The sequence below is a fragment of the Caretta caretta genome, chromosome 4 (assembly GCF_965140235.1).
Source record: "Caretta caretta isolate rCarCar2 chromosome 4, rCarCar1.hap1, whole genome shotgun sequence".
NCBI lineage: Eukaryota > Metazoa > Chordata > Testudines > Cheloniidae > Caretta > Caretta caretta.
Window position 1 is genome coordinate 135,628,371 of NC_134209.1, and position 24,136 is coordinate 135,652,506.

The window sequence follows — 24,136 nt, forward strand, 5'->3', positions numbered from 1 at the left end:
GACAGTATGTTCTCCGATCACCTTGCAGTTGATTCTGTACCTCCTCTCTCAGGATTGGGCTGGAGGATTCGGCCCACATCTGTCTCCTTCATTTGAAGGCATGGCTCCTTCCTGGTTTTGGGATTCAGAAATGACCTGTTCAGAGACAGCAAAAGAGGTTCTCTTAAATAGTAGACATGACATGACTTGCCATACTTACCTCCAAAAATGGGAAAGATTCAGATCCTGGTGCATATCCAATCATGTCTCAGCAATGAACACCCTGTTACCATTCATTCTAGATTATAGGCCTGACCTTTTAAGATCTAGACTGTCTACAAGCTCCCTTCGTACGTACTTCACTGATATCCCAGCATTCCAGCCCGAGATAGATGGCTATTCCGTATTCACCCACCCGCTCGTGAAGAGAGTCTTTAAAGGTCTTTTGAACTTTTACCCTCATGTACAGGATTCCAACCTCACCTTGAGCTGTCTCACCAGACCACTGTTTGAGCCCATGGCAATGTGCTCCTACATTATTTCCATGAAAACAGTACTTCTCGTAGCATTTCTGCCTGACGAATAGGAGAAATAGGGGCTGTCTTGGCATATCCCCATACACACTTTTTCATAAGGACAGGGTCACATTACGCATGCATCCAAAACACCTACCCGAGGTGCTGTCGTCCTTCCATTTGACCCAACCTGTCCACCTTCCCTGCTTCTTCCCAAAGCCACATACCAACCAACTTGAAGCGACACTACACACCTTGGACGTTAGGTGAGCATTAGCCTTTTACCTTGATAGAATGAAAATTTCAGATGATTGTCACACTTATTCCTCTCAACTGCCAAACAATTGAAGGGAGTAGCTATATCCAAACAACGCCTTTTCAAATGGATCTGAGTTCATACACCTTTGTTATCAACTGCACAACCAGCTGCATCCACCTGGAACTTGAGTGTATTCCACTCGCTCTCTCCACCTCGATTGCCTTTCTCAACCATGTGCTGGTCCTTGACATTTGCAAAGCGACCACCTGCAGTTACCCATGCCGCAGTTTCAGATGCCCTTATTGGACGCCACTCTGAAGCCCCAGCCTTCCTTGTAGGAGCACTGGTCTTACAGTTACCTACCGTGGAGCATCCATAGGGATAGTACTCAAAGAAGAAGAGGTTACTCCTCATGTGCAGTACCTAATGTCTTCAAGATGTGTGTCCCTATTGGTGCTACTTGCCCTCCTCCCCTCTGCTTTGGAGCTGAAAGATAAGCTCTGTGATAGAGAAGGCACTGAGGGCAGTTGGGCCAGACAGCGCAATATATTGATTTCTTCCCCTTCCCCCCACCCAGTGCGAGATGGGGAGGAGCACATATCTGGCCCAATGGGCACTGCTACCGAAGATCTCCGATACCAGGTGCAGGAGGCACTGCTGCACCTACAGTGGAGCACCCATAGCGACCCTACTCGAAGAAGAAGTAGCCCTTCTGCTCTGTCCTCCTGCCATGTTTTTGGTTGGGTTTTTTTTGTTCTCCTTCCTGCTTCCTCACCCCGTCTTATGAGAGTCAGACTATCAGACTGTCACCCTTGCAGCAGTCAAGAGGCTCTGGTTGAGGAAGGCAAGGGAAAAAAGCAACGCTCCTCCCTTCTTGCAGATAAAGAATCTACAAATTTAACATAAACCTACTACCCAGAGGTTATGAACCATGGCACACCCAAGCAAGGTCTAGGGACAGAATCCTGGAAGAAATGTCAGCATGCACATATACCTCCACATCTTGAAGAACATCAGTTACTGCATATGGTGAGTAACCTTCTCTTCTCATCCTTTAAATTTTTTCCCTTGTAAATAAGTTCAATGTCTTCCTCTGCTCCTGGACGTAGCTTTTTTGAGTAGCAGGAAATTGGCATGACTTTTGGCAGTTTCCCTGTGCTCCCAAGATTCTGAACAGGAATAATGAAACTGAGTTGCCTAATTTCTTTGGTGCTTCTTGGCAGACTTATGAGCAGCAGAAGAGGTACTGGAACTTGGTCTGCAGATACAGGAAGAATACCACTGCATTGATTCACAGTGGGAAGGTTAACGTTGCAACCATAAAAGCTAGTAGCAATTTAAAATATGGTTAACTTCTTCAGAAATTGACATAGGTCCCCATATTCACTAGGGATATTTTCTTACTTCTCTGTGATGATGGGTAAGAGAATTTTTCAAGGCTTGCCGTGTGTGTGTGTTTGTGCTTGCGCACTGTCACACTACAACTTAATCATTTGCAATATGAGACAAACTTCATATCACATTCACTTTCCTTACATCATACAGTGCAGATACCAAAATAATAAAAGGCTAGACTGCTTTCCTTCTTTTTTTTCTTTTTTTTAATCCAAATATTTTAGGTGTTTCGTTAGTGGTATACTTATCTTTCTCGGAGCCACTGATTAAAGCCCTACTTGATGTGTGATTTGGGAGTTCCTGAATCTTTTAATGCATTTGTGAACTGGGAAAGCTACTTCTGCACCCTCAACAGATTTTGGAAGTGTCAAACATATCAAGAGAAGGGTAAACACCTTTAAATCCCTCCTGGCCAGAGGAAAAACCCTTTCACCTATAAAGGGTTAACCTCGTTGGCACCTGACCAAAATGACCAATGAGGAGACAAGATACTTTCAAAGCTGGGGGGGGGGGGAAACAAAGGGTCTCTTGTCTGTGTGATGCTTTTGCCGGGACCAGAGCAGGAATGCAGGTTAGAACTCCTGTAAAGGGCTAATAAGCAATCTAGCTAGATATGTGTTAGATTCTGTTTTGTTTAAATGGCTGATAAAATAAGTTGTGCTGAATGGGATGTATATTCCTGTTTTTGTGTCTTTTTGTAACTTAAGGTTTTGCCTAGAAGGATTCTCTGTTTTTAATCTGATTACTCGGTAAGGTATTTACCATCCTGATTTTACAGAGGTGATTCTTTTACTTTTTTTTAATTAAAATTCTCTTTTTAAGAACCTGATTGCTTTTTCATTGTTCGTAAGATCCAAGGGTTTGGGTCTGTGTTCACTTATGCAGATTGGTGAGGATTTTTATCAAGCCTTCCCCAGGAAAGGGGGTGTAGTGCTTGGGGGAATTTTGTGGGGGAGACATTTCCAAGTGGGCACTTCCCCTGTTCTTTGTGTAACACTTTGGTGGTGACAGCGTTTAACCTAAGCTGGTAAGAATAAGCTTAGGGGGTCTTTCATGCAGGTCCCCACATCGGTACCCTAGAGTTCTGAGTGGGGAAGGAACCTTGACCGGAAGCAACAGACTATAGTTTTTTCTTTGCCTTTGACAGATATGATGATCATAAAAACGGGTGAAATTCAAACTAAAACAGAAGAGAAAATACTATTATAAAGATCCCTTTTGCAGGCTACTGTAGTGGATCAGTGTTCCTAATTTCTGCAGAAGCTAATGTAGCAGAGCAGAAGGGCACTCTTAAATTGTAAAATGCATCTTCTCATTTCACCTCCCTCTCTCCAATTTATAGTCTCTTCAACATAGGGACACTCCTGAGGTTGATGCATTCATAGCCTTCCTTACCTTCCAAATTTCTGTGTTTTCTGGTTAATAAAAGTTCATCTGATGACTGGAAAACTATCAGCCTCCCAGAGGACGAACAAATTCCCAGATTTCCAGCTGGATGATTCAATGACAAAACTTCATAGTGCAGGTTTTGTTTAGGTGTCTGAATATACATGAGATGCTAGCTCAAATAATATTTGTCAGGCAGAGTGGGATTTCCAATACTCTAGTGAAGACGTAGCCTTAATTAAGTACTATGATGGAATGATCAGGGTTCTAAATAAAACGGAATCATTAACCCGTAAGGTTCTTTGAACTCCATATCACTGGTAGTGTATTAAACGATGGATGATGTATAATTTTTAAATTTTAAAAAAGTGCAACTTATATGAAGATGAATCTTCAGCCATGGCATGTTGTGTTCTTGGGAGCAAGTTTAAAAAAAATTGAGAAATCCTCTTGTTTCTCTGAATAATTATTCCAGTTTCTGAATTAAATTACTTTCAGCTGCCATTAGACGTTATAGTATATAGTTGTAAATGTGATGTTAATCATTTAATAGACAGTGCCTTTTCATCCAGAAGGATTCCAGGTGGTTTTCAAATTAGTGTTAGTACACAGGAATAGTGTCACTTGGAAGTACAGACTCCTCTGCTGTAGAATATGGTAACAGTATATAGCAATATTACAAACTAGGTAATATTGTAGGTAAGGACAGGAAGTGAAATGTAATGTCATATCCGTTTGCAACTGTAAGGAGAATTTAGATAATTACCCAAATTAGCATTTGACGAGGATACCGGAGATGAAAACCTATCAGGTGCAAAAAATGCTGTTGCATCTTTAATAATCACAAATGAGGATTTCTGTTGTACCCCCAACAGCACAGCACTCCTTAACATTCTTTTATATTGGCTCCATACCTAATCAAAGAGAGCCGTTGTCATCACCATTTCCTGTAGCACGTGGGCTTTTCTTGCAGATGCCATGTTCAAGTCCTGATTAGGCTTGACTCTGCTTAGCTCATGAGATCTGTGTAGGTCACCACTCAAGATGATATAGCTACAGTACAACCAGTAAATATGCTTATGTATTCCTAGATAATCAGTGCTGCACTGTATCAGAGCACTTAATTTATTTGTATACCAACCCATTCAGATTACACAATGCAGACTGTTCTGTTGACAACCTTTTATTTGCTGTGAAAGACAAAAGACCCTGTCTCTGAATACACAATGTGAAAACATTATGATTAATCGGAATTGGAACAAAATATTGTAGTTAAGAACTGTACAGTACTTATTGTTAAAAGCGATATTTATCCAGTAAATTTGCTTTGAGAGAATTTTTTTTTATTTTCTTAGATCCGAGAGACTGGTGAAAGACCTAGTAATGAGGAGATCTTACGGTTCTCTAAACTGTTTGAAGATGAGCTTACACTGGACAATCTTACTAGGCCTCAGCTGGTGGCTCTCTGTAAACTGTTGGAACTTCAGTCAATCGGGACAAATAACTTTCTGCGCTTCCAGCTGATTATGAGGTTGAGGTCCATGAAAGCAGATGACAAAGTAAGTCATTTTAGTCATGCTTTGATTAAAAAAAAAAAAAAAGGTTTATCTGTTCCAATGCTATAATTAAGCTTGGCAGAATTTGATTTTTATATTTATATTTCTGGTGGATATTATCAATTTTATTTTAAAGCTTTTTAAAATTTTTTGTAGAATTAAAATTTCACAGTTGTGGGAAATTATAGGGGAGGAAGACCGTCATTATTTAGTAACGTGTTGAGATTCAAAAAGTAATAACTTTTTATAATCTTTAACATAAAATGTCAACATGTCAAAACATATATAGTAAATATCCTTAATCAAACTTTAATAAGTTTTAAGCAGTATATTTCTTTCTTTGCCTATCTGTACATTTTAAAAATGATTATTGATGGAAATACTGGTTTGCGTGTATGGTGAAATCAATGTTTACCAACATTTACGGATAAAAATCTAATCTTCTCAAGTGTAGCTGAAATATACAAATGTTTTGTTTCTAGGTATCTGCTTATTTTTGTTTCTTAGCTTTATTAATACTAATTGTATACTTCAGCAAAAACGCTGAAGCCTTAAAATTAGGTGAGCTTCCTCAATTTAGAAAAGAACTGCTGGCCCTTTAAAAATAAGGCAAAAAAGTATAGCATTGGTACTGGAAACATTCGGTTAGTGCGCTAATCTTAAATTTATTGAGAGTGGATTTCAGATTTGGTGTGGTCACAGGAAGATGGATTTGATGGTTTCATTGTGTCTTTCGCTAGCCATTTGCGCTCATTTTCCTCACTACACACTTTACCATGACTGGCAGTCTCTCTGTCCAGGAGGGCTAGAACTGAAATGTTTCATGTTAGTTATGAATATATTAGGTCTGATTACATTGACAAAACTGTTTTGGAGAAGCTTGCATAGTGTATGCCTGCACAAACAATATTGTTAATTGAACACTTTTCATAAGTGCCAAAATCCAGTAGCTTTGATTTGTTCTGAAAAGCCACTCGTGTTTGAAGGAAAACTTACTTTTCAATTATGGAAGTTTTGGGAAGGCAAGTCCTGTTTTATGAAGGACTTCTAGAGACAGATAAATATTAGTCAGTGAAAAATACTACAGTTTTCTGATTAATAAATTCATCAATACGGGCAGTACAGCTCTGAATCATCTCCTATAACTACAGCTCATTAACCCACCTCTCCAGTTCTTAAAATCTGCCAATTAGGGATCCATTGAGGTAAGGGGTAAGCATGGATTTGATAGGACTATCCATTTAGAAAGTTCAGCTATATGTAAATTAACACTAGGTTATTTCCTTTACATTCACAATACCATTTTAATCTTTTGATTTCTGTATGTTTCCCCCATTAATCTGTGCTTTTATCTACCATTCATGACAATAGGAGTAGCTCATTAGAATGAAAGAAAAAATATTTTTATAAGTTTAAACGTTATGTCATAGAAATGATTTAAAATATTTACCAAGAAAACCCAAAAACCCATGCAGCTCTGGAACTTTTAAAACAATTAATTCTGCTTGAAATGTGCAACATAAATGTTGTCTAACTCTCTCTTTCCAAATATTGCGGCTCTCTATTTTTTATTATCACAGCAGCCCCTAGTGGTCATTCTAAACATCTATGTGCTTATTGTTTTCCTGTTAACATTTTTACATGTTCATTACATGTGACGTGTTTATTTTACATCTTGTATAGCTGATTGCGGAGGAAGGAGTTGACAGTCTGACTGTTAAAGAACTGCAGGCAGCATGTAGAGCAAGAGGTATGAGAGCTCTTGGCGTAACAGAAGAACGACTAAAGGAACAACTTAAACAGGTATATGTCCAGTAAGATCACTTCAGTACTTGTTTAATCATAAAATAGTAATACTGTTCTATGTAGGCATATTATGTAGATGAACAATATGGGTATTGGCCTTTACTGAACCTGTTACTATTTTCTGAGGTATAAAGTAATATACATTAATCAGACTAAAATTATAGAGCTTTCATAAATTGTGAGTTGGGTCTAATCAGCTAGTTCTAAAGTTGATGTACACCTGATCCACCTTTTGTCACTTTTTGATCCCATGTATATCTTTTGTTTAAAAGAACGCAGCTCTGGCATTTATTGTACATAGCGGCTTTCATCTAAAGATCTCAGTTCTGTTTGGAATACATTAGTAACGGTAAAAAGTACAGTATAAAATACACACACAAAAGTATAAATTATATTTTATCTAGAGAATAAGTGGTAACTTTCAATTTGCTGTGGAATGCCTATTTTTCTGTGTGATAAAATATAACTGTATAGGTATATCTATTGAATTACAGTGGCTAGAGCTGCACCTGGACCAACAAATCCCCACTTCATTGCTTATTTTATCCAGAGCTATGTATCTTCCGGATACACTTTCACCAGCTGATCAGCTCAAAACAACACTTCAGACACTACCAGAGAGTGTGGTAGGTATTACTTTATATAACCAGGACACTATCTTTCAACAAAAACTAGTTTCTCTAAAAACTGGCATTCTCTGTATATATACGTACTAATCACATTATTAGTGTTAAGTGTTAGCTTTGTATTGGCCCTGGGTAAAAAGTGTAGCCACTGTGATGTACTTAAATGAAAAATGTATTCGTTTGCTTAGCTGGATGACTGGCTGACCAAAACCAGCTACAGCATTTGAAAATTTTGTATGCACTACTGCAGGTCAGAGTGACTAGGCAGCAGTTGGAAGACTTTTATTATGCATAGTCATGGGGAAAGCCTAACTGTCCTTAACAGGAGGCTCTGAGCCACCTTGAAAGCACACACAGAAAGTTGGCATGTACTGAATGGCTGACCAAAGAATGATCCTCAAGTCAAAATGTGTCCTGCTGCACATTCATTTTTAATCCACAGGCATAACAGGCAAAAAACCATAGGTCTAAGCTTGCAGTACTACGTCTCAGTATGAGGTAAAGAACATAGTGAGCGACACAAAGATCTTAAGGTCTGTAGCTTTTGCAGGCTCCACTGCCATGTTAAAGATGGGTACAGTGAGGGTGGCTGCAGTCTGAGTTATGCAGATTGTGACCCCCTGACTCCTGCAAGCTCCTGTGCAACGCACAGTTGGGCAAAGTATAAATTTCTCTATCTGCAAATTCAAGTTTCTCTGCTGGTCTCCAGTTGATAATAAATAAGAGGCAGCCTGGCTGTCTATTCTTTCTTCTTCCATTTAAGAGCAACATATTGGGTGAGCCTAACTGAAATATATCTCTGATGTCCAAAATCCTGGAGTAAGCAGGAGAAACTAAAATTTGCCTGCTCTACTGCTTTGTAGAGGGAGAGAGAGTCTGTCCAACTCTTCATTAGTGAAGCATTTTAAGAGCATGCTGTATCTGAAATCTTGCATTAGAAATTAGTCATGGGAGATCAGCATGATTCTCAAAACACACTAATTCCTCTTTGGAATCATCATTACTTGGCTCAGTTATAATTAAGCTTTCTGACAAGTATCTTGGGAGTAACTTTTTTCTCACAGATTTCTTGAGACACAACGTTTTAATCTTCTCCAGATTTGGAGAATAATCTTATCCCAAATCCCTGAAGGTTGCGTTTGGTTTCATTTTAATTATCTTGCCAATATTTTCTCTTGCTCCCTACTCATGGTGACAATTTGTTCCATAAACAAGACCTTAAAAGTCCCCAGGCTTTGAGATAGATATTTAGTAAAGTCTGATCTACACTACCAAGTTATGTTGACCAGAGTCTTGTTATGAATTTAGTTTTGCATGTATCCACACCTGAATTTGTTTCCCATAGGCACCCCTTTACATTGACACAATAATATCACCTCCCCAAATAACATAGGGCCAAAGTCAACCTACTTTATCACTATAGTGCTAGTGTAGACCTGTGTAAACCTTAACAATCCTTCATCAGCTGTCCTACAGTGCCCCTGTCCCCATTATTGTAGCTGCTCCAGTCACAATTTTGAATTCAGTTGTCTGGGGGGGGTCACAGATATTGGAAGCCTGATCTGTCTCATCCGGTCTCTTTCAGTAGAAGAGTTCTCATTTGAAAGTACAGGCAGTCCTCGACTTTACGATGTTCGCCTTAAGACGAACGGCACTTACGACCTTTCTGAATTGACACCCTGATTCAACTTATGACCATTGGTTTCGACTTTATGGTGCTCGGTCCCGTAATGGAGTGGATTGTGGTTCCGAGTTACAACGTTTCAACTTAAGACTCAATTTTCAGGAACCATTTGTGTCATAAGTCCGAGAACTGGCTGTAATGTTAAAGCCATTTCATTTTCAGGGTATGCTGACAGTGGTAGCTATCATTCTGTCAGTTGACCATTACATCTTTAAGGCAGCCACACAGAACCTATTACGTATCTTTCCAAACACAATTACCTAAACACCACATAGTTCTTATACAGATTCACATTCATCTACCTCTTTTCCCTGATTGATTGGGTTAATTTTATAAAAATTAAGCTATTCAAGGTTTTAAGTCAACTAGTAAAGACTGATACAGTATTTATTTAAAGACTACATATTTATTTTTAACAGACTTGTAGGTGCTGTTTCAAAGATGTGATTATAGAAATATTTGTTCAGTTACAGCTTTTACAACATTGTTCCCACTGTGTTAGCAATGCTAGTCTTAACCATCTGTCAGGTTTCAGAGTAACAGCCGTGTTAGTCTGTATTCGCAAAAAGAAAAGGAGTACTTGTGGCACCTTAGAGACTAACCAATTTATTTGAGCATGAGCTTTCGTGAGCTACATCCGATGAAGTGAGCTGTAGCTCACGAAAGCTCATGCTCAAATAAATTGGTTAGTCTCTAAGGTGCCACAAGTACTCCTTTTCTTTTAACCATCTGTGTGTCTCACAACCATCTTTGTGTTGCTTCTGCACTGTCCCCTATTCATGGAACTGCCTGTCTTTAAATCCCTTTTAAAAGACTCCTTTCTTCACAGCTACAGACTAGGGACCGAATGGCTAGGCAGCAGTTCTGCGGAAAAGGACCTAGGGGTGACAGTGGACGAGAAGCTGGATATGAGTCAGCAGTGTGCCCTTGTTGCCAAGAAGGCCAATGGCATTTTGGGATGTATAAGTAGGGGCATAGCGAGCAGATCGAGGGACGTGATCGTCCCCCTCTGTTTGACATTGGTGGGGCCTCATCTGGAGTACTGTGTCCAGTTTTGGGCCCCACACTACAAGAAGGATGTGGATAAATTGGAAAGAGTCCAGCGAAGGGCAACAAAAATGAGTAGGGGTCTGGAACACATGACTTATGAGGAGAGGCTGAGGGAACTGGGATTGTTTAGTCTGCAGAAGAGAAGAATGAGGGGGGATTTGATAGCTGCTTTCAACTACCTGAGAGGTGGTTCCAGAGAGGATGGTTTTAGACTATTCTCAGTGGTGGAAGAGGACAGGACAAGGAGTAATGGTCTCAAGTTGCAGTGGGGGAGGTTTAGGTTGGATATTAGGAAAAACTTTTTCACTAGGAGGGTGGGGAAACACTGGAATGCGTTGCCTAGGGAGGTGGTGGAATCTCCTTCCTTAGAAGTTTTTAAGGTCAGGCTTGACAAAGCCCTGACTGGGATGATTTAATTGGGGATGGATCCTGCTTTTGAGCAGGGGGTTGGACTAGATGACCTCCTGAGGTCCCTTCCAATCCTGATATTCTATGATTCCATGATACCACAAGAAATAGGCAAAATTTCAGGACAGCTGGGAGGGGGGCAGACCAGTGTAGTTAATAGTCAAAATTAGCTTTTATTTATACTCCTATTGTATGTATTTATCTTCCTCACCCTTCTGATGTTGCTTTTGACTTAGATTGTAAGCTCTTCAGTGTAGGGACTGCATCTTCCCATGTGTATGGTCTACCATGTTGGGGGAGGTTACTGAGGTAAAAGTTAATCTAAAAATATGCTCCGCCAAACATGTCTTTTCTGAAGGAATGGGTTTTCAAAACTTCTTTACAATTTTGTCCTGAAAAAGATTCATATAGGGGACAGGAGAAAGGAATGACTTGCACAGCTGCTTAGTGATTTGAGAGAATGAAAAACTTTAACAATATCAAAGTAGAAAGGCGCTGTAGGTTTCTCAAAATAAACAGAATTCTCTCTGTGGACTGCACTAGTAGTATAATTTTTATTTGTTTGGCAGTGTGTTCACTGAAGTGTTAAGACCTCTGAGCTACATAATTCAAAATGTAGCAGTTTGTTCATATGTCATCCTTCCAATCTGTTTAGGCCAAAGAGGCTCAAGTCAAAGCAGCAGAAGTTGAGGGTGAAAAAGTAGATAATAAAGCTAAGCTGGAAGCAACCCTTCAGGAAGAAGAAGCCATTAGAAAAGAAAATCAAGAAAAAGAGATGGAAAGAATGTCTGAAGCTGCTGAGAAAGCCAAAGAAATCCTTCAGGTTGCAGCAAGGGTAAGTGCAACTTCCAGCTGTTGAGAATTAAGTGCATCAGTAGCATGAACACTTAGCCCATTGTGGACTCCATTGTGTTTCTTTTGGAATTTGTAGTGCCTCTATTCTGGGTTTTGTCTGTAATCAAAAAGACTTCAAAATCCACGTTTGGAAGATGTGGGGCATCTTAAAACATGGGAGGCAGAGGAAAAAGAAATATAGAGAACAATCCTGCAATTCAGGGGATTGACTAGATGACCTAAAATGTCATTTCCATCTGTTACGTTTGATTCTGTTACTCAGAGGCAACAGGAGATGATTTTGTTTCTTTAAACAGTTTCCAAATTTTTCTAACCTAAAATATTCTTTTCAGTTGGATTTGCTAATATTTAACATTAAAAAAAGTGAATATACTTGCTATAACAGTGTTTGGCTTACTTGTCTATGGAAACTGAATGTTATTGTTGAATCAAGCCGTATCTTAAAAGGCATATTTTTATTAATATTTTCATGAAATGGGCTTACACATTGTAATTGAAATTAGTCAATCTGTAACTGGCAGAGATGTTCAGACTGCTTTTGTAGAGTCATGGAACCTATATCTAATTAAGGAGATGATTCTGAAAACAAAGAAACATGATGCTGTTCTGTATTAATGAATGTCTTTTTGAATGTGGTTTTGAAATTCAGAAAGAGATGGAGTCTGCAGTGGATCTTGAAGCAGCTGCTGCACATGTAAAGAAAAGCCAGATAGCTGTGGATACTGAACATGAACTGGCTAGTGTGGATTTGACACTGCATTCAGAGACCTTGAAAGATACAGCACCAGTGTTAGAAGGCATTAAGGTAAATTTTGGAATCAAAGACCGGTTTTAAAACCATGTTTGAAAAGTGTAAGCTGATCCAGTATAAAAATATCACTGTCTTTAGAGGCAACTGAATTTCCTCAACACAGTTCAGTGAGTTTGAGGAAAATCTTAGCAGACTTATTTTAGCTATCTTACCTCCTGAAGAGAAATCTATTTAGACCCAAACCCTTAGATTGCCTGCATACAAGGCCTAGGACAAAGAGAACTGCTAAGCCTGTCCACAATCTTAAAATGTTTCCATTTTGTGCAGCTGATATTCCTAGTTCTGAGGTTGTTTGCTGTGGCTTTAGAAGTTTTAGACCACTGCACTTCCATTTTTACTGTTTATTGTTTATATAATACCATTGGACAGGAGTATATGTATAGCAGTTTGCAAAACAAGATAAAAATGGGTTTCTTTCCTGAAGAGCATAGTCAGAAGATGGAAGAATTACTAACTTCTAGAATTAGGATGATGGTTTAGGAGACTTCTTTGTTACAGTGATGTATGTATAGCTTCAGGAACTCAATTATGTTTTTTTCTGTATGTAGACTGGGTAACTGAGAGCAAGAATATGGCCCCTTGTCTCTATCATGGTGTAATTCCTAGTGTTCTAATATTTTGTATTGGAATCTTTTACATGTACAACAAACTCATTAATACAGGAATCAGCTGTGAACTAAGTTTTGACCCAGTCAGGTTTCCTTACAGCCTGCAGGAAGAATAGAGCACTTTAAAATGTTACTAGCTTTACACAGCTGCCAAACAGTATCTTAAGCTAAAAGGAAGAATGCCGGGATCATTATAAACTCACTTCTTTCAGTGGGGCAAGCAGCTTCTGTTGGCAGGATTCAGTGCGATTATTGAACTTACCACCTTTCATTTAGGTGTCGGTCTAGTGATTTAGGGAGCTTGTCCAAATCAACTCTATTGAAATTCACCCAAGGCCAGAGGCTTATTTGAATTTGTCAGAATCTTTTTGAAGTGTCCCTCTCTCCACTCTTAAATCTTGTTCTCTAGCTTGGCTTCTTTTAAATTGCTACTTTGGACTCCATTTGTGGATCCCTTAAGTTTTAAAAATGTCCCTGGGGAACTGAATGTTTTTTTTTTGTTCCCAGCATTGTTTGACCATACTCGGTATTTTCCTATTTTTATAAGCTTTTCCTTTTTACTTTAACAGCTCAGTTTTCTAAAGAGATGAGTCTCATCATTGCATCCCTTGGCGAAGAATCAATTGTAGCAAAACTTTTACCTTGAGTAGCTGTGCACTTCTGATACTACTTGTGATCAGGTTTCAGAATAGCAGCCGTGTTAGTCTGTATCCACAAAAAGAAAAGGAGTACTTGTGGCACCTTGATGCATCCAATGAAGTGAGCTGTAGCTCACGAAAGCTTATGCTCAAATAGATTTGTTAGTCTCTAAGATGTCACAAGTACTCCTTTTCTTTTTACTTGTGATCAGTTCACCTGGATGTGGCAAAGGAATTGTCAAGATGAAGGGAAAACATTCTCAGGGTGTCCATTTTATTGTTTAGCTACTTAACACAAGATTTGAATAGCTAAATTATAGTGTTATAAAATGACGGGTGTGGGGGTTAGATGATGGTTGGTTCACTGTCCCCCAACATGCACAGGCCATAAGCCTAGGTATAAGTGCTTTGCTGGATCTTGGGCCTAATATACATATATTATGTTAAGAGAAGAATTTTACAAGCTTCTGAAAATCCAAACTGTTTCGTGGAGGTAACTGAATTCATAAAGAGGAAAATGGAACCTTCTCAATCATGAATAACAATGCTATATGTTGTTTATTACATTATTATAATCTGAAAATATTGGAAATATACTACCGAGTGGTTTTTGTGGACCCCATCAATGGCACCTGTACTGTGATCTTGAAAACTGACCTGCTAGGACACTGATTCATGCACACTAGACTAACCTCACTATCATACAACAAAATGGTGAACTCGGCGCTCTCATTTCAGAGAACTCTCTAAAAAGATAACTGTTACAACCCCAAAAACCTAGAATATAATTATAATTTTTTTAAAGGAGTTGTAGGGGGAAAGTTATGAATTGATCAATACACACACAAACAACTAGTTTATCCGGTTTTTTTATCTTGTTCAGTGGTTGTCAGATTTGCCCTGTGGAAAATCTTGTTTGAAAATGTGACTGTGCTCTTGGCTTCAGGCATTTTGTCACAATTAAGGAAACTTTTCTATAAACTCTTTTCCTAAAAGCAATACAAATGTCACTTTCTAGACTGTATATTCTCTATAGTTTGTACTCTTCCTCCTCCCCCCGCCCATACTTGTTGTTTTGAGGAATTCTTCATGAGCAGTTCTCTGAATAATGTTCTACATTTTCTAGCTTGTCTGATGTTTAACATTTTGAGAAATAAATTATTCACAGTAGTAGTTTTTGTGCATGTTTGTGTGCCTTTTCTAATTCAGTTTAGACTAGCATAGAGCATCTGCTTCATATATTAGTTTGAATGAACACTAACTTAATGCAACAACTTACATTACTAGTTACTATTCTCTTACATGCTGCAAAGTTTGAAAAGTGGCAGTGGTACCTATGTATTAAGGTTAGGAACATGTTTTACATTTCTAATGTTAGAAATTGAATTATTTAGCTGATTAAGGATCTATTAATGCTTTGTGTTTTGTTGTAGAAAATCAAATATTTTATGATGCTCAGTTTGGGTTTTCTACTATTTGTGGAAGTGTTTTCTGGAGTAAAATAATGTATATGGGCTTTTCCCACTTAGTCACGCACCTTAAATTTAACTTCTAGTTGAATTTCTCTTAGTTTTTTTGGTTAATTATTGTAAAATTTACTGTTGTTCAGGAGATGTGATGATCAGATTTCTCTGGACACCAGTGCTCCTACAGATCAACATCACTGCTAACTTTTTAAATGAATATTTTAAATTGCCTTTTTAGGTAATCATCACTGCCTTAGTTAAATGAAAATAAGTAAGGTTGTATTAATAGCAGGATAACTCCAACAAAGAAATTATATAGTCACTTAAAAGGTACTGATTCAACCTCATCTGGAATACTCTGAACAATACTGCTTACTATACCATAGAAGTTCACTGTGACCTTGGAAAGGGGTGATACTGGGCAACTAATATAATGCCCGGTTCCGACAATCTTGGCTGTGATGTGAAGAAGGGGAAGCAAACTTAATTGGGTTTTGTTTCCTTAGAAGAGGCATCAAGGTAACCCATACAGTTAAAATGATACCCTTTTTTCCTACGTGTGAAGAGTTTAAATGCTCTGGGATATCTTTCTAAAATGGAAGCAAAGAAGAAATTGTGCAAAAATACTACATGTGAATATCAGTAAATATGTGGCAGAAACAAAGTATCTGTCCAAGGGAGACCAAGATTAGTTTCTGGAGTGGGAAAAGATTGTGAAGATGATGATGAAAATAATTTGAGAAATATATCTGGTGTGGGAACCCAAAAAGAGTTGGCACATTTGGTCAGAGACCTTTCCAGACAATTTTTTTGTGGGGCAAAAACTTACTGTTTTAGACGAGTAATGAGTAATTTTAGATACTTTCTGAAACAACTTAATGGATTCTTTTAAACTGATTGCTTTAACCCATTAAATAGAAGATGCATGGATGAGTTTGTGCTAATTGACTGTCATTTTGTCTTAGCTCTGAGACTTTTCTTTATTATTATGTTATAAATTTTAGAAACTACATTGAAAATGTGTAGGGAGATTGATGCTACCTGTAAATTAAGAGGTTTCAGAGTAGCAGCTGTGTTAGTCTGTATCTGCAAAAAGAAAAGGAGGACTTGTGGCACCTTAGAGACTAACAAATTTATTTGAGCATAAGCTTTCGTGAGCTGCAGCTCACCTCATTGGATGCCTTCATCCGATGAAGTGAGCTGTAGCTCACGAAAGCTTATGCTCAAATAAATTTGTTAGTCTCTAAGGTGCCACAAGTTCTCCTTTTCTTTTTGTAAACTAAGAGAATGCCAGAACCTCAGTTTTGACACAAAGAAGGTTCTTGCTGTTTGTGAGCTGATCTCTGGTTATTTGATGTGTGAGTGAGCGAGAGAAAGACGCTCTTTGATATGATTCATGCAGTAAATGAGATGTAAAATCAGGTACACAAGCATTGAAAACCCAGTACTGGTTGGTGTCTAAACAATCATAGAATATGAGGACCTCAGGAAGTCATCTAGTCCAACCCCCTGCTCAAAGCAGGACCAATCCCCAATTTTTGCCCCAGATCCCTAAATGGCCCCCTCAAGGATTGAACTCACAAACCTGGGTTTAGCAGGCCAATGCTCAAACCACTGAGCTGTCCCTCCCCGCAATGTGAATGTACAATGTGAATGTACACTGGTATACTTGATTTGTGGAATACTGAAAGTTTTTTCAAAATCTTGTGCAAACATGACTTTTCCAAAATAAACACACACAGTTAATAAAGAAGCATATTTCACTGTCAGAAATGGAATAAGGTGTTAAATGGACTAGCAAAAGAGACTTTGATATATTAATGGTTGATGGCTTGCCTGCCCCCCTCCACACACACTCTAAGTACCACTTGTTAAGTTGGGAATTGCAGCTATGGTGATCTGACAAAAAAGCAAAGCTTCTAGCCTGATTTTCTTGCAGATTTTTTCAGGAGAAAATGTTGATTCCTCATGCTACTGCTCAGCAAGTACATTCACCAAGAAGGGTCAGAGCTATCATTTAATTATTGGGAGAGTACATTATGATCTGTGCTCAGTGTTCATTTATCAGTGAACTGGGAAAGGATAGGTGATGAAGTGAACAGGCACTTTCCCATGAAGCAATTGGGTGAAATGCTTTTCTCATAAGATGGGCAATTAGAGCTAAATGTCACAAATAATTATAGCACTTTACAGTCTGTGCTACTTTTGTAGGCTAAAATGTTATTTATACAATTTTTTTCTTATGGATTAATGCAAATGTGTTTGCTTATGTCTTTGTCTTTATTTTAATTTCCTGGCTTCAGCTAAAGAGATTACTAGCCTTTCTTAGTTCTGTTTGTTTGTGATGAGCCATTTTTCAAGTCTAGCTTCTGGTGTTCTCATTTTGGGATAGTTGAAGGTTAGGATTTTTTACTTTTAAGTATTCGGTGTTTAAAAAGACACCAGTTTATAAGTCAGACAACTGTCTTGAAATGTGTTATCTGCTAATTTTACAAGTATTACCAAAGATTACTATAAATGTAAAGAGCTTAGAGGAGGAAGGAACATTTTTTTTTCAATTGATATGTGAATTTCAGAACTTTTCATAGTCAGTTTCATTCTTTCTTCTGTCAGTCATTTCCTCTGTTTGTGTTCTTTCACACAGCAACAGGTAGGAGAGAAACACTTTTTAAACAGTGGGGAAATATGGCTGTGAAAATCACAGAAATTGCCTGAGGGGCTAAAAGACAATTATAGTAACAAAAACTATCTTTAATTCACTTTTTAAAAATGAGTAGATCGATTGTTCTAATATACCTAACATCCATGCACCAATCTCAAAATATCAGTCTATGTATTTTACCTGCTCTGAAACCTAAAAGAATATAGACTCTCACTGTGTCAATTTTTTTCTGAAAGAAACCACAAATGTGTCCTATGCTCATTTGGATACTTCACATTTTAGGGTGAGGAAATAACCAAGGAGGAGATTGACATGCTGAGTGATGCTTGCACCAAACTGAAGGAAAAGAAGAAATTGTTAACAAAAGAAAAGGAGGAGCTTGAGGAGCTAAAGGATGATGTTCAGGAATATAGTGAGGTAAAGAATGGGGTGTAGAAGGACTATTTATATGCTTGCTCTGTCCATACATATTCTTAGAAAAACTAACCTTAAACGATAACAATTTTTGTGTGCTGAGGTAACCCAAATTGAAAATTGTTGGAGAAGCCTACTTGCTCAGTTATTGTGTGGTACTCTGTCATGCAGGAATGTCAGATCCTCAGCTTGTGTAAGTTGTTGAAGTTCAGCTGAAGTCAATGGAACTATGACAGTTTACATCAGCTGAGGATCTGGCCTCTGGTCTTAACTCCATGCTCACTGGGCTGACTGTGCTTTAGAGGCAGCTTGATATGGGAGGGGAATGGAGTGCCTCTAAGAATCAATGGAGAACAATTTCTTAAATCTGTAAAGTGGTGTTGGTGCTGGCTGAAAGAAGTCCGGGTCCAGTTGTACGACACTGGAAGGATGTGGGGTTGAAATCCTAGGATGGATGCAAAGGTTTTTAATTGGGAGGAGGGGAACAGTTGAGGATTCTTAGGACTATGTAAGGGACATGTAGAACTAGCCACAATGTTCATTTAATGTCTAAAATTAACCTTCATTTTTAATCTCTAAATTTCACTGTTCCCATGTGTCTGATAACAGCAATAACTGCTTCCTCTCCTGATACAACCTTTTCGATTTGCATATGACTCCTGCTTTTCTGTTAGACATTACTGTATTTGTTGTTGCAAATTTATCTTCTCATTAATGCTTTTTTGCTTGAACATCTCCTCTAGGATTTGCAAGAGATAAAGGAGCTATCTAAAACAGGACAAGAGGATGTGGTGGAAGAGTCTAAGGCAAGCAAGAGGTTGACCAAAAGGGTGAATCGAATGATTGGACAGATTGACAAAATTATTAATGAATTAGAGACAGACCAAAAGGTGGTGGATGGACAGTTTGACAGTGGTGCTAGCCCACCTATTGGGTAAGTGAATGATGGCAACACACTTCCTTTTCAAAAAACTCATTCACTGCCATCAATCTGTGTGGTAGGCTGAAACATGAATTCTTGTCTTAGGTTGGTTTGGAAAAAAATTAATTAATACTTTTGTTTCAAAAGTTTGACGTTCAGTTTAATTCTGAAAAGTGACTGCAAAAATAGCATTGTGGGCTTCAATCTCAGTGTCTCGGTGATCTCCATCTCAAATCCGGTTAATATACAAATAAAAAGATGGGTTTCTCCCCAAACTCCGAGTCCTGCAAATTCAGTCTGAGCTTTGAGTCAGGATGGGTTCTTTGGGACCTTGCCTTCTTGTGCTTGACACCGGTAGTAAAGGTTCTGCAGGCCGAATCATGCCCTCAGTTACATTTGTGCAGAATACACCAACATTTTATCTTGGCGCGCTTTCTGACTTCCAAACAAATTCCATAAAGGTTTTATTATGCAGATGTGCTACAAAATTCAAACCTCAGACACTCATGCAGTTCTGATTTCAGTGGGAGTCTCTCTTCTTGCCCCTCCCCCACCTTCAAAACTAAGGAACACCACAGCTCTCTCAGATTAATGTTGCAGTCAGGCTGCAGAATCAAGTTTCAGGCCTCATTCTGCTGCTTGGTGTAGAAATATAAAAGAGAGTCTGTACCCCAAACAGTTTATAGTCTAAATAAGGATGAGTATTCCCTTTTTTATTAAGTCTTCACTCAGTTCCTAGCTTAATGTAAATTATTTCAAGTGCAATCGTAAGATTAAGACAAACATGATTAAAGGTAGTTGTAGGAAAAAACAGCTGATGACCAGTCATAGCTGACAAAGAATGGCCTATATATTTTAATCTGGGCTTGCTGAATGTTTGTGGCCTCAAGTTACTTTTACCATTTGAATCTGGTCACTGCAATGACATCCATAGCCTCAGGATTGTCATGGCATCGGCAAAAGTCCAGGAATTTTTAATGATGGTCCAGGGAAACATCCTCCCCCTTCTGAAAAATCAGTCTGTGGCCAAAAACCTGAGGTTAGGCAGATATGGAGTTAAAACCGTACTAATAAAAACCACTTATCTTAAAGGATTGTTGATTTCATCATCTTCTGCATCTCTGTGTGACCTGGGTTGGAAGGTGTAAATTAGGGCTGTCAATTAATCGCAGTTAACTCGTGCGATTAACTAAAAAAAATTAATCATGATTAATCACAGTTTTAATCGCACTGTTAAACAATAGAATACCAATTTAAATTAAATATTTTGGGATGTTTTCCTATGTTTTCAAATATATTGATTTCAGTTACAACACAGAATACTAAGTGCTCACATGTTATTTTTGATTAAAAATATTTGCACTGTAAAAATGAGAAACAAAAGAGACAGTATTTTTTCAGTTCACCTCGTAAAAGTACCGTAGTGCAATCTCTTATTGTGAAAGTATAACTTGCAAATGTAGATCTTTTGTTTGTTTGTTACATAACTGCACTCAAAAACAAAACAGTGCAAAACTTTAGAGCCTACAATTCCACTCAGTCTTACTTCTTGTTCAGCCAATCGCTAAGACAAACAAGTTTGTTTACTGAGGCAGGGTAGTGCTCCCTGAATGAATAGGACAAAGGTCTTTAGGTGCTGAGGAGCACACACACTTCACCAAACGTATTTCAGTTGTCAGTGGCTTCTTGTATTTGTGCAAATCAGCATGTGGAAACCGTAAGAGTGAATATGTCTGGAGGATAAAGACCTATCTAAAGAACTCTAATAACTGATAAATAATTCACTTCTGCTTTTTTGTTTTCAGTTCTTGATTAGGTTATAAACTTTTTGTTCAATATAAAATACAATTACATGTCCTTTACTATCCTTTCCTCTTCCTTCTTTACTTCTTTGTAGTAACTGTTTGCTGTATACAGGTTGTGTTTCCCCTTTAGGGAGAATCTCATCAGTATCAGCGAGCTTATTAGTGTGATGAAACATATCCAGAAGTTTCCAGAGAACAAACTGAATAGGATTGCTGAGGCATTAGATGAAAACCAGGACGGCAAGATTGATATAGATGATGTTGCCAAGGTGAGTCTGCAGAGTAGTTTAATAAAATAAAACCAGTATTACACACTTACAGAACTGCTGAGTTAGGCTACATTTTACAATTTTCACTTAATTTCATATGGTTTTCTTTGCCCAGATCTTTATTTTGATCCTGCTGTGATTTAGAATATCTGAAGGATAGATCACTCTTTTGTGTTTGTGTTTTTAATTCATACTACCCACTGCTAAATTAATGGAGACTTTTTACTACTGGTTTGGGGGATGTGTTCATGATTTGCCCCATATCCAGCATTCACCTCTTCATCCTTAAACCAAAAGGTTCACTTTCCTAGTAAAAACCACATCTGTAGCTCTAACCCTCCCCTCCACAGATGAGCATATCATCTGGGATGCCTTTTGGTGGTACTCCCCATCTCTCCTACTATCCAGCCAACTTGACAGCTTGTTTTTTAATTAAAGCATTATGCTAGATATTTATAAATTAACTAAGTTTATGCACAATGCTTTGGCATATGAAAATACAGTTTAAAATAGTATTTGAGGAGGCAATTGGGAAGGGGGTAGCAAGGGAGGAAATATTTGTTCCTTTCTCTTAAGAAAAGTGCTGTGAGATTTTTAATGACTACAAACCGTTAAGGCTGGTATTAGCCAAAATTTTTCCCTACTATATCAGAATACTAAACCATATGAACATATGAGAGATGCTTCATTGTGCCCTGCATTTCTTAAGCCTAGGGCACAATGACAGTCGTCCTGAGAAGGGAGCTGTTTGACTCTGAAGCTCCTCTGCTGTTGAGCTACAGAATCTCTTCAGTTTTGAAACTTTAATCCTGTGGAGTTTAGGAGTTGTGTAGCAACAGAATTTCACAAAAAGGAAAAGGAGGACTTGTGGCACCTGAGAGACTAACAATTTTTTTTGAGCATAAGCTTTCTTGAGCTACAGCTCACTTCATCAGATGCATTCAGTGGAAAATACAGTGGGGAGATTTATATACACAGAGAACATGAAACAATGGGTGTTACCATACACACTGTAACGAGAGTTATCAGGTAAGGTGAGCTATTACCAGCAGGAGAGCAGCGCCGGGGGGGGGCGCGGGCGACGCCCTTTTGTAGTGATAATCAAGGTGGGCCATTTCCAGCAGTTGACAAGAACGTCTGAGGAACAGTAGGGGAGGAAATAGTTTTACTTTGTGTAATGACCCATCCACTCCCAATCTTTATTCAAGCCTAAATTTATTGTATCCAGTTTGCAAATTAATTCTAATTCAGCAGTCTCTCATTGGAGTCTGTTTTTGAAGTTTTTTTTTTGTTGAAGAATCGCCACTTTTAGGTCTGTAATCAAATGACCAAAGAGATTGAAGTGTAGAATACAGTGGGGTGTATATAAATCTCCCCACTGTATTTTCCACTGAATGCATCAGATGAAGTGAGCTGTAGCTCACGAAAGCTTATGCTCAAAAAAATTGGTTAGTCTCTAAGGTGCCACAAGTACTCCTTTTCTTTTTGCGGATACAGACTAACATGGCTGCTACTCTGAAACAGAATTTCAGGGACCCCGATAGTCTGAACCCTCCCAAGTTTCTTTTAGATGCACATCATGCCCGCTTCCCATTTAGTGCACTTTGGATATTCTGGGTTGTGCTGTAAATACTGTCCATTTCCTCTCCTTCTAGCTGTCGTGTTCCATTTTTTTTTCTCCCTTCCCACAGTTTTCCTGGCCCTCCCCTGTTTTCCTTTCTGTTACTTCAGTGGTGTGGAAGCAGCTCTAGGGATGTACTGAAACCCTTGTTAAACATTTAGATTGGTTCATTTGAAAGTCATTTTTCTGCTTTACACAAGTGATGACTTATAATAGCAGTGAATATAGTAAGAGCAGACTAGAAAATACAATATCTGGTCTGCTGAATCAAATTTTTTCCTTTTTTCCTCTTTAGTAAAAGTCCACTTCTTTTAGGCCTTCAGTTTTTTTTAAAAATTCTTTCACAGCGGCTCTGAGCTGTTGTTGCATTGAACTACATTTATCAAGTTAAATAAAGACTAAAAGCTGAATCCTTTCCTGATGTAATTCCATTAACTTCAGAGACTTAGGTGGTTATACGAGAGATGAAGTTATCCTTAAATCTCTGTGGACTGAAATCACCATTGTGGAGTTTTATAGTATTTTATACAGGGATAACTAACTTTCTTCCTTTGTCTTCAAAAAGATTGAAAACCCTTTTAATTTTTTTTTAATTAAATGTGATTTTTTGCTCTGCATTTGGTTTACCTGGGCTTTAGGATCGTATGTTTATTAATAGTGTTTATCTATGATAATACTAATTTTTTATATGTCAAATTTTATTTTTATTTTATTTTCAGAAAAACTACAGATCCTGAAATGAGTTATTCTTCTGTTTTTAAAAAAAATCAAACTAGTGAGGGTTTTTTAAAATGCTATTGTCTCATCATTTTCTCATGCTTTCAGGTGATTAAAACTTCTAATTAGTAATTTATTTTAAAACCTAATATTCTTTTTAACTTGATAATGCTCTTTGATTTTACTCAAGAGGAAGATGATTTTACTCAAGAGGAAGATGTTAAGTGTATTAAAACACATCTGTGACATAGATGGTAGTATTTGAGACACCATCATTATTTGAGTCTGTTTGAGACAACTATATTTTAGCTGTTGGTAAATGTTGATTTTACAGTGGTGATCACTCTTGTAGGATACGACCTGCTTTTAAATTTTGGTAAAATCAAGTCCACATAAAGCAGAAGTGTCACACTTATTTAGCAGACAAAAGCTGAATTTAACTTATGGTCTATGGGCCAGGGTATAAATTTAGGACTATGTACTATCTTCAGTCCATGGCAGATTTTCCACTTCCTTTCATTTGGAGGTCTGCACTAAGATCCAGTGCAGAAAGTGGCCTTTTTGTACTAATGAATATCGGGTCTGCTTTACCACTGCATTATAGGTTCACACCAGTATAATTCCACTGGTTTACAGCTAATAACACAATAGTAAATCAGGTCCTTAGTTATGAACATTTTGTAT

General features: G+C 38.0%; 1 protein-coding gene across 3 annotated transcripts in view; it reads left to right on the forward strand.

Annotated features, from left to right (window-relative positions):
- Positions 1–24,136, forward strand: part of LETM1 (leucine zipper and EF-hand containing transmembrane protein 1) — a 69,718-nt gene that overhangs the window by 40,203 nt on the left and 5,379 nt on the right. For 2 of the 3 annotated variants that reach the window (XM_048849104.2, XM_075128107.1), the window contains 8 exons: positions 4,890–5,093; positions 6,774–6,893; positions 7,391–7,522; positions 11,320–11,499; positions 12,169–12,324; positions 17,987–18,121; positions 18,862–19,052; positions 20,958–21,114. In XM_048849104.2, the coding sequence (XP_048705061.1) occupies positions 4,890–5,093; positions 6,774–6,893; positions 7,391–7,522; positions 11,320–11,499; positions 12,169–12,324; positions 17,987–18,121; positions 18,862–19,052; positions 20,958–21,114 (1,275 nt within the window). The remainder of the gene's footprint in view (positions 1–4,889; positions 5,094–6,773; positions 6,894–7,390; positions 7,523–11,319; positions 11,500–12,168; positions 12,325–17,986; positions 18,122–18,861; positions 19,053–20,957; positions 21,115–24,136) is intronic. The other variant, XM_048849105.2, reaches the window with a different exon arrangement.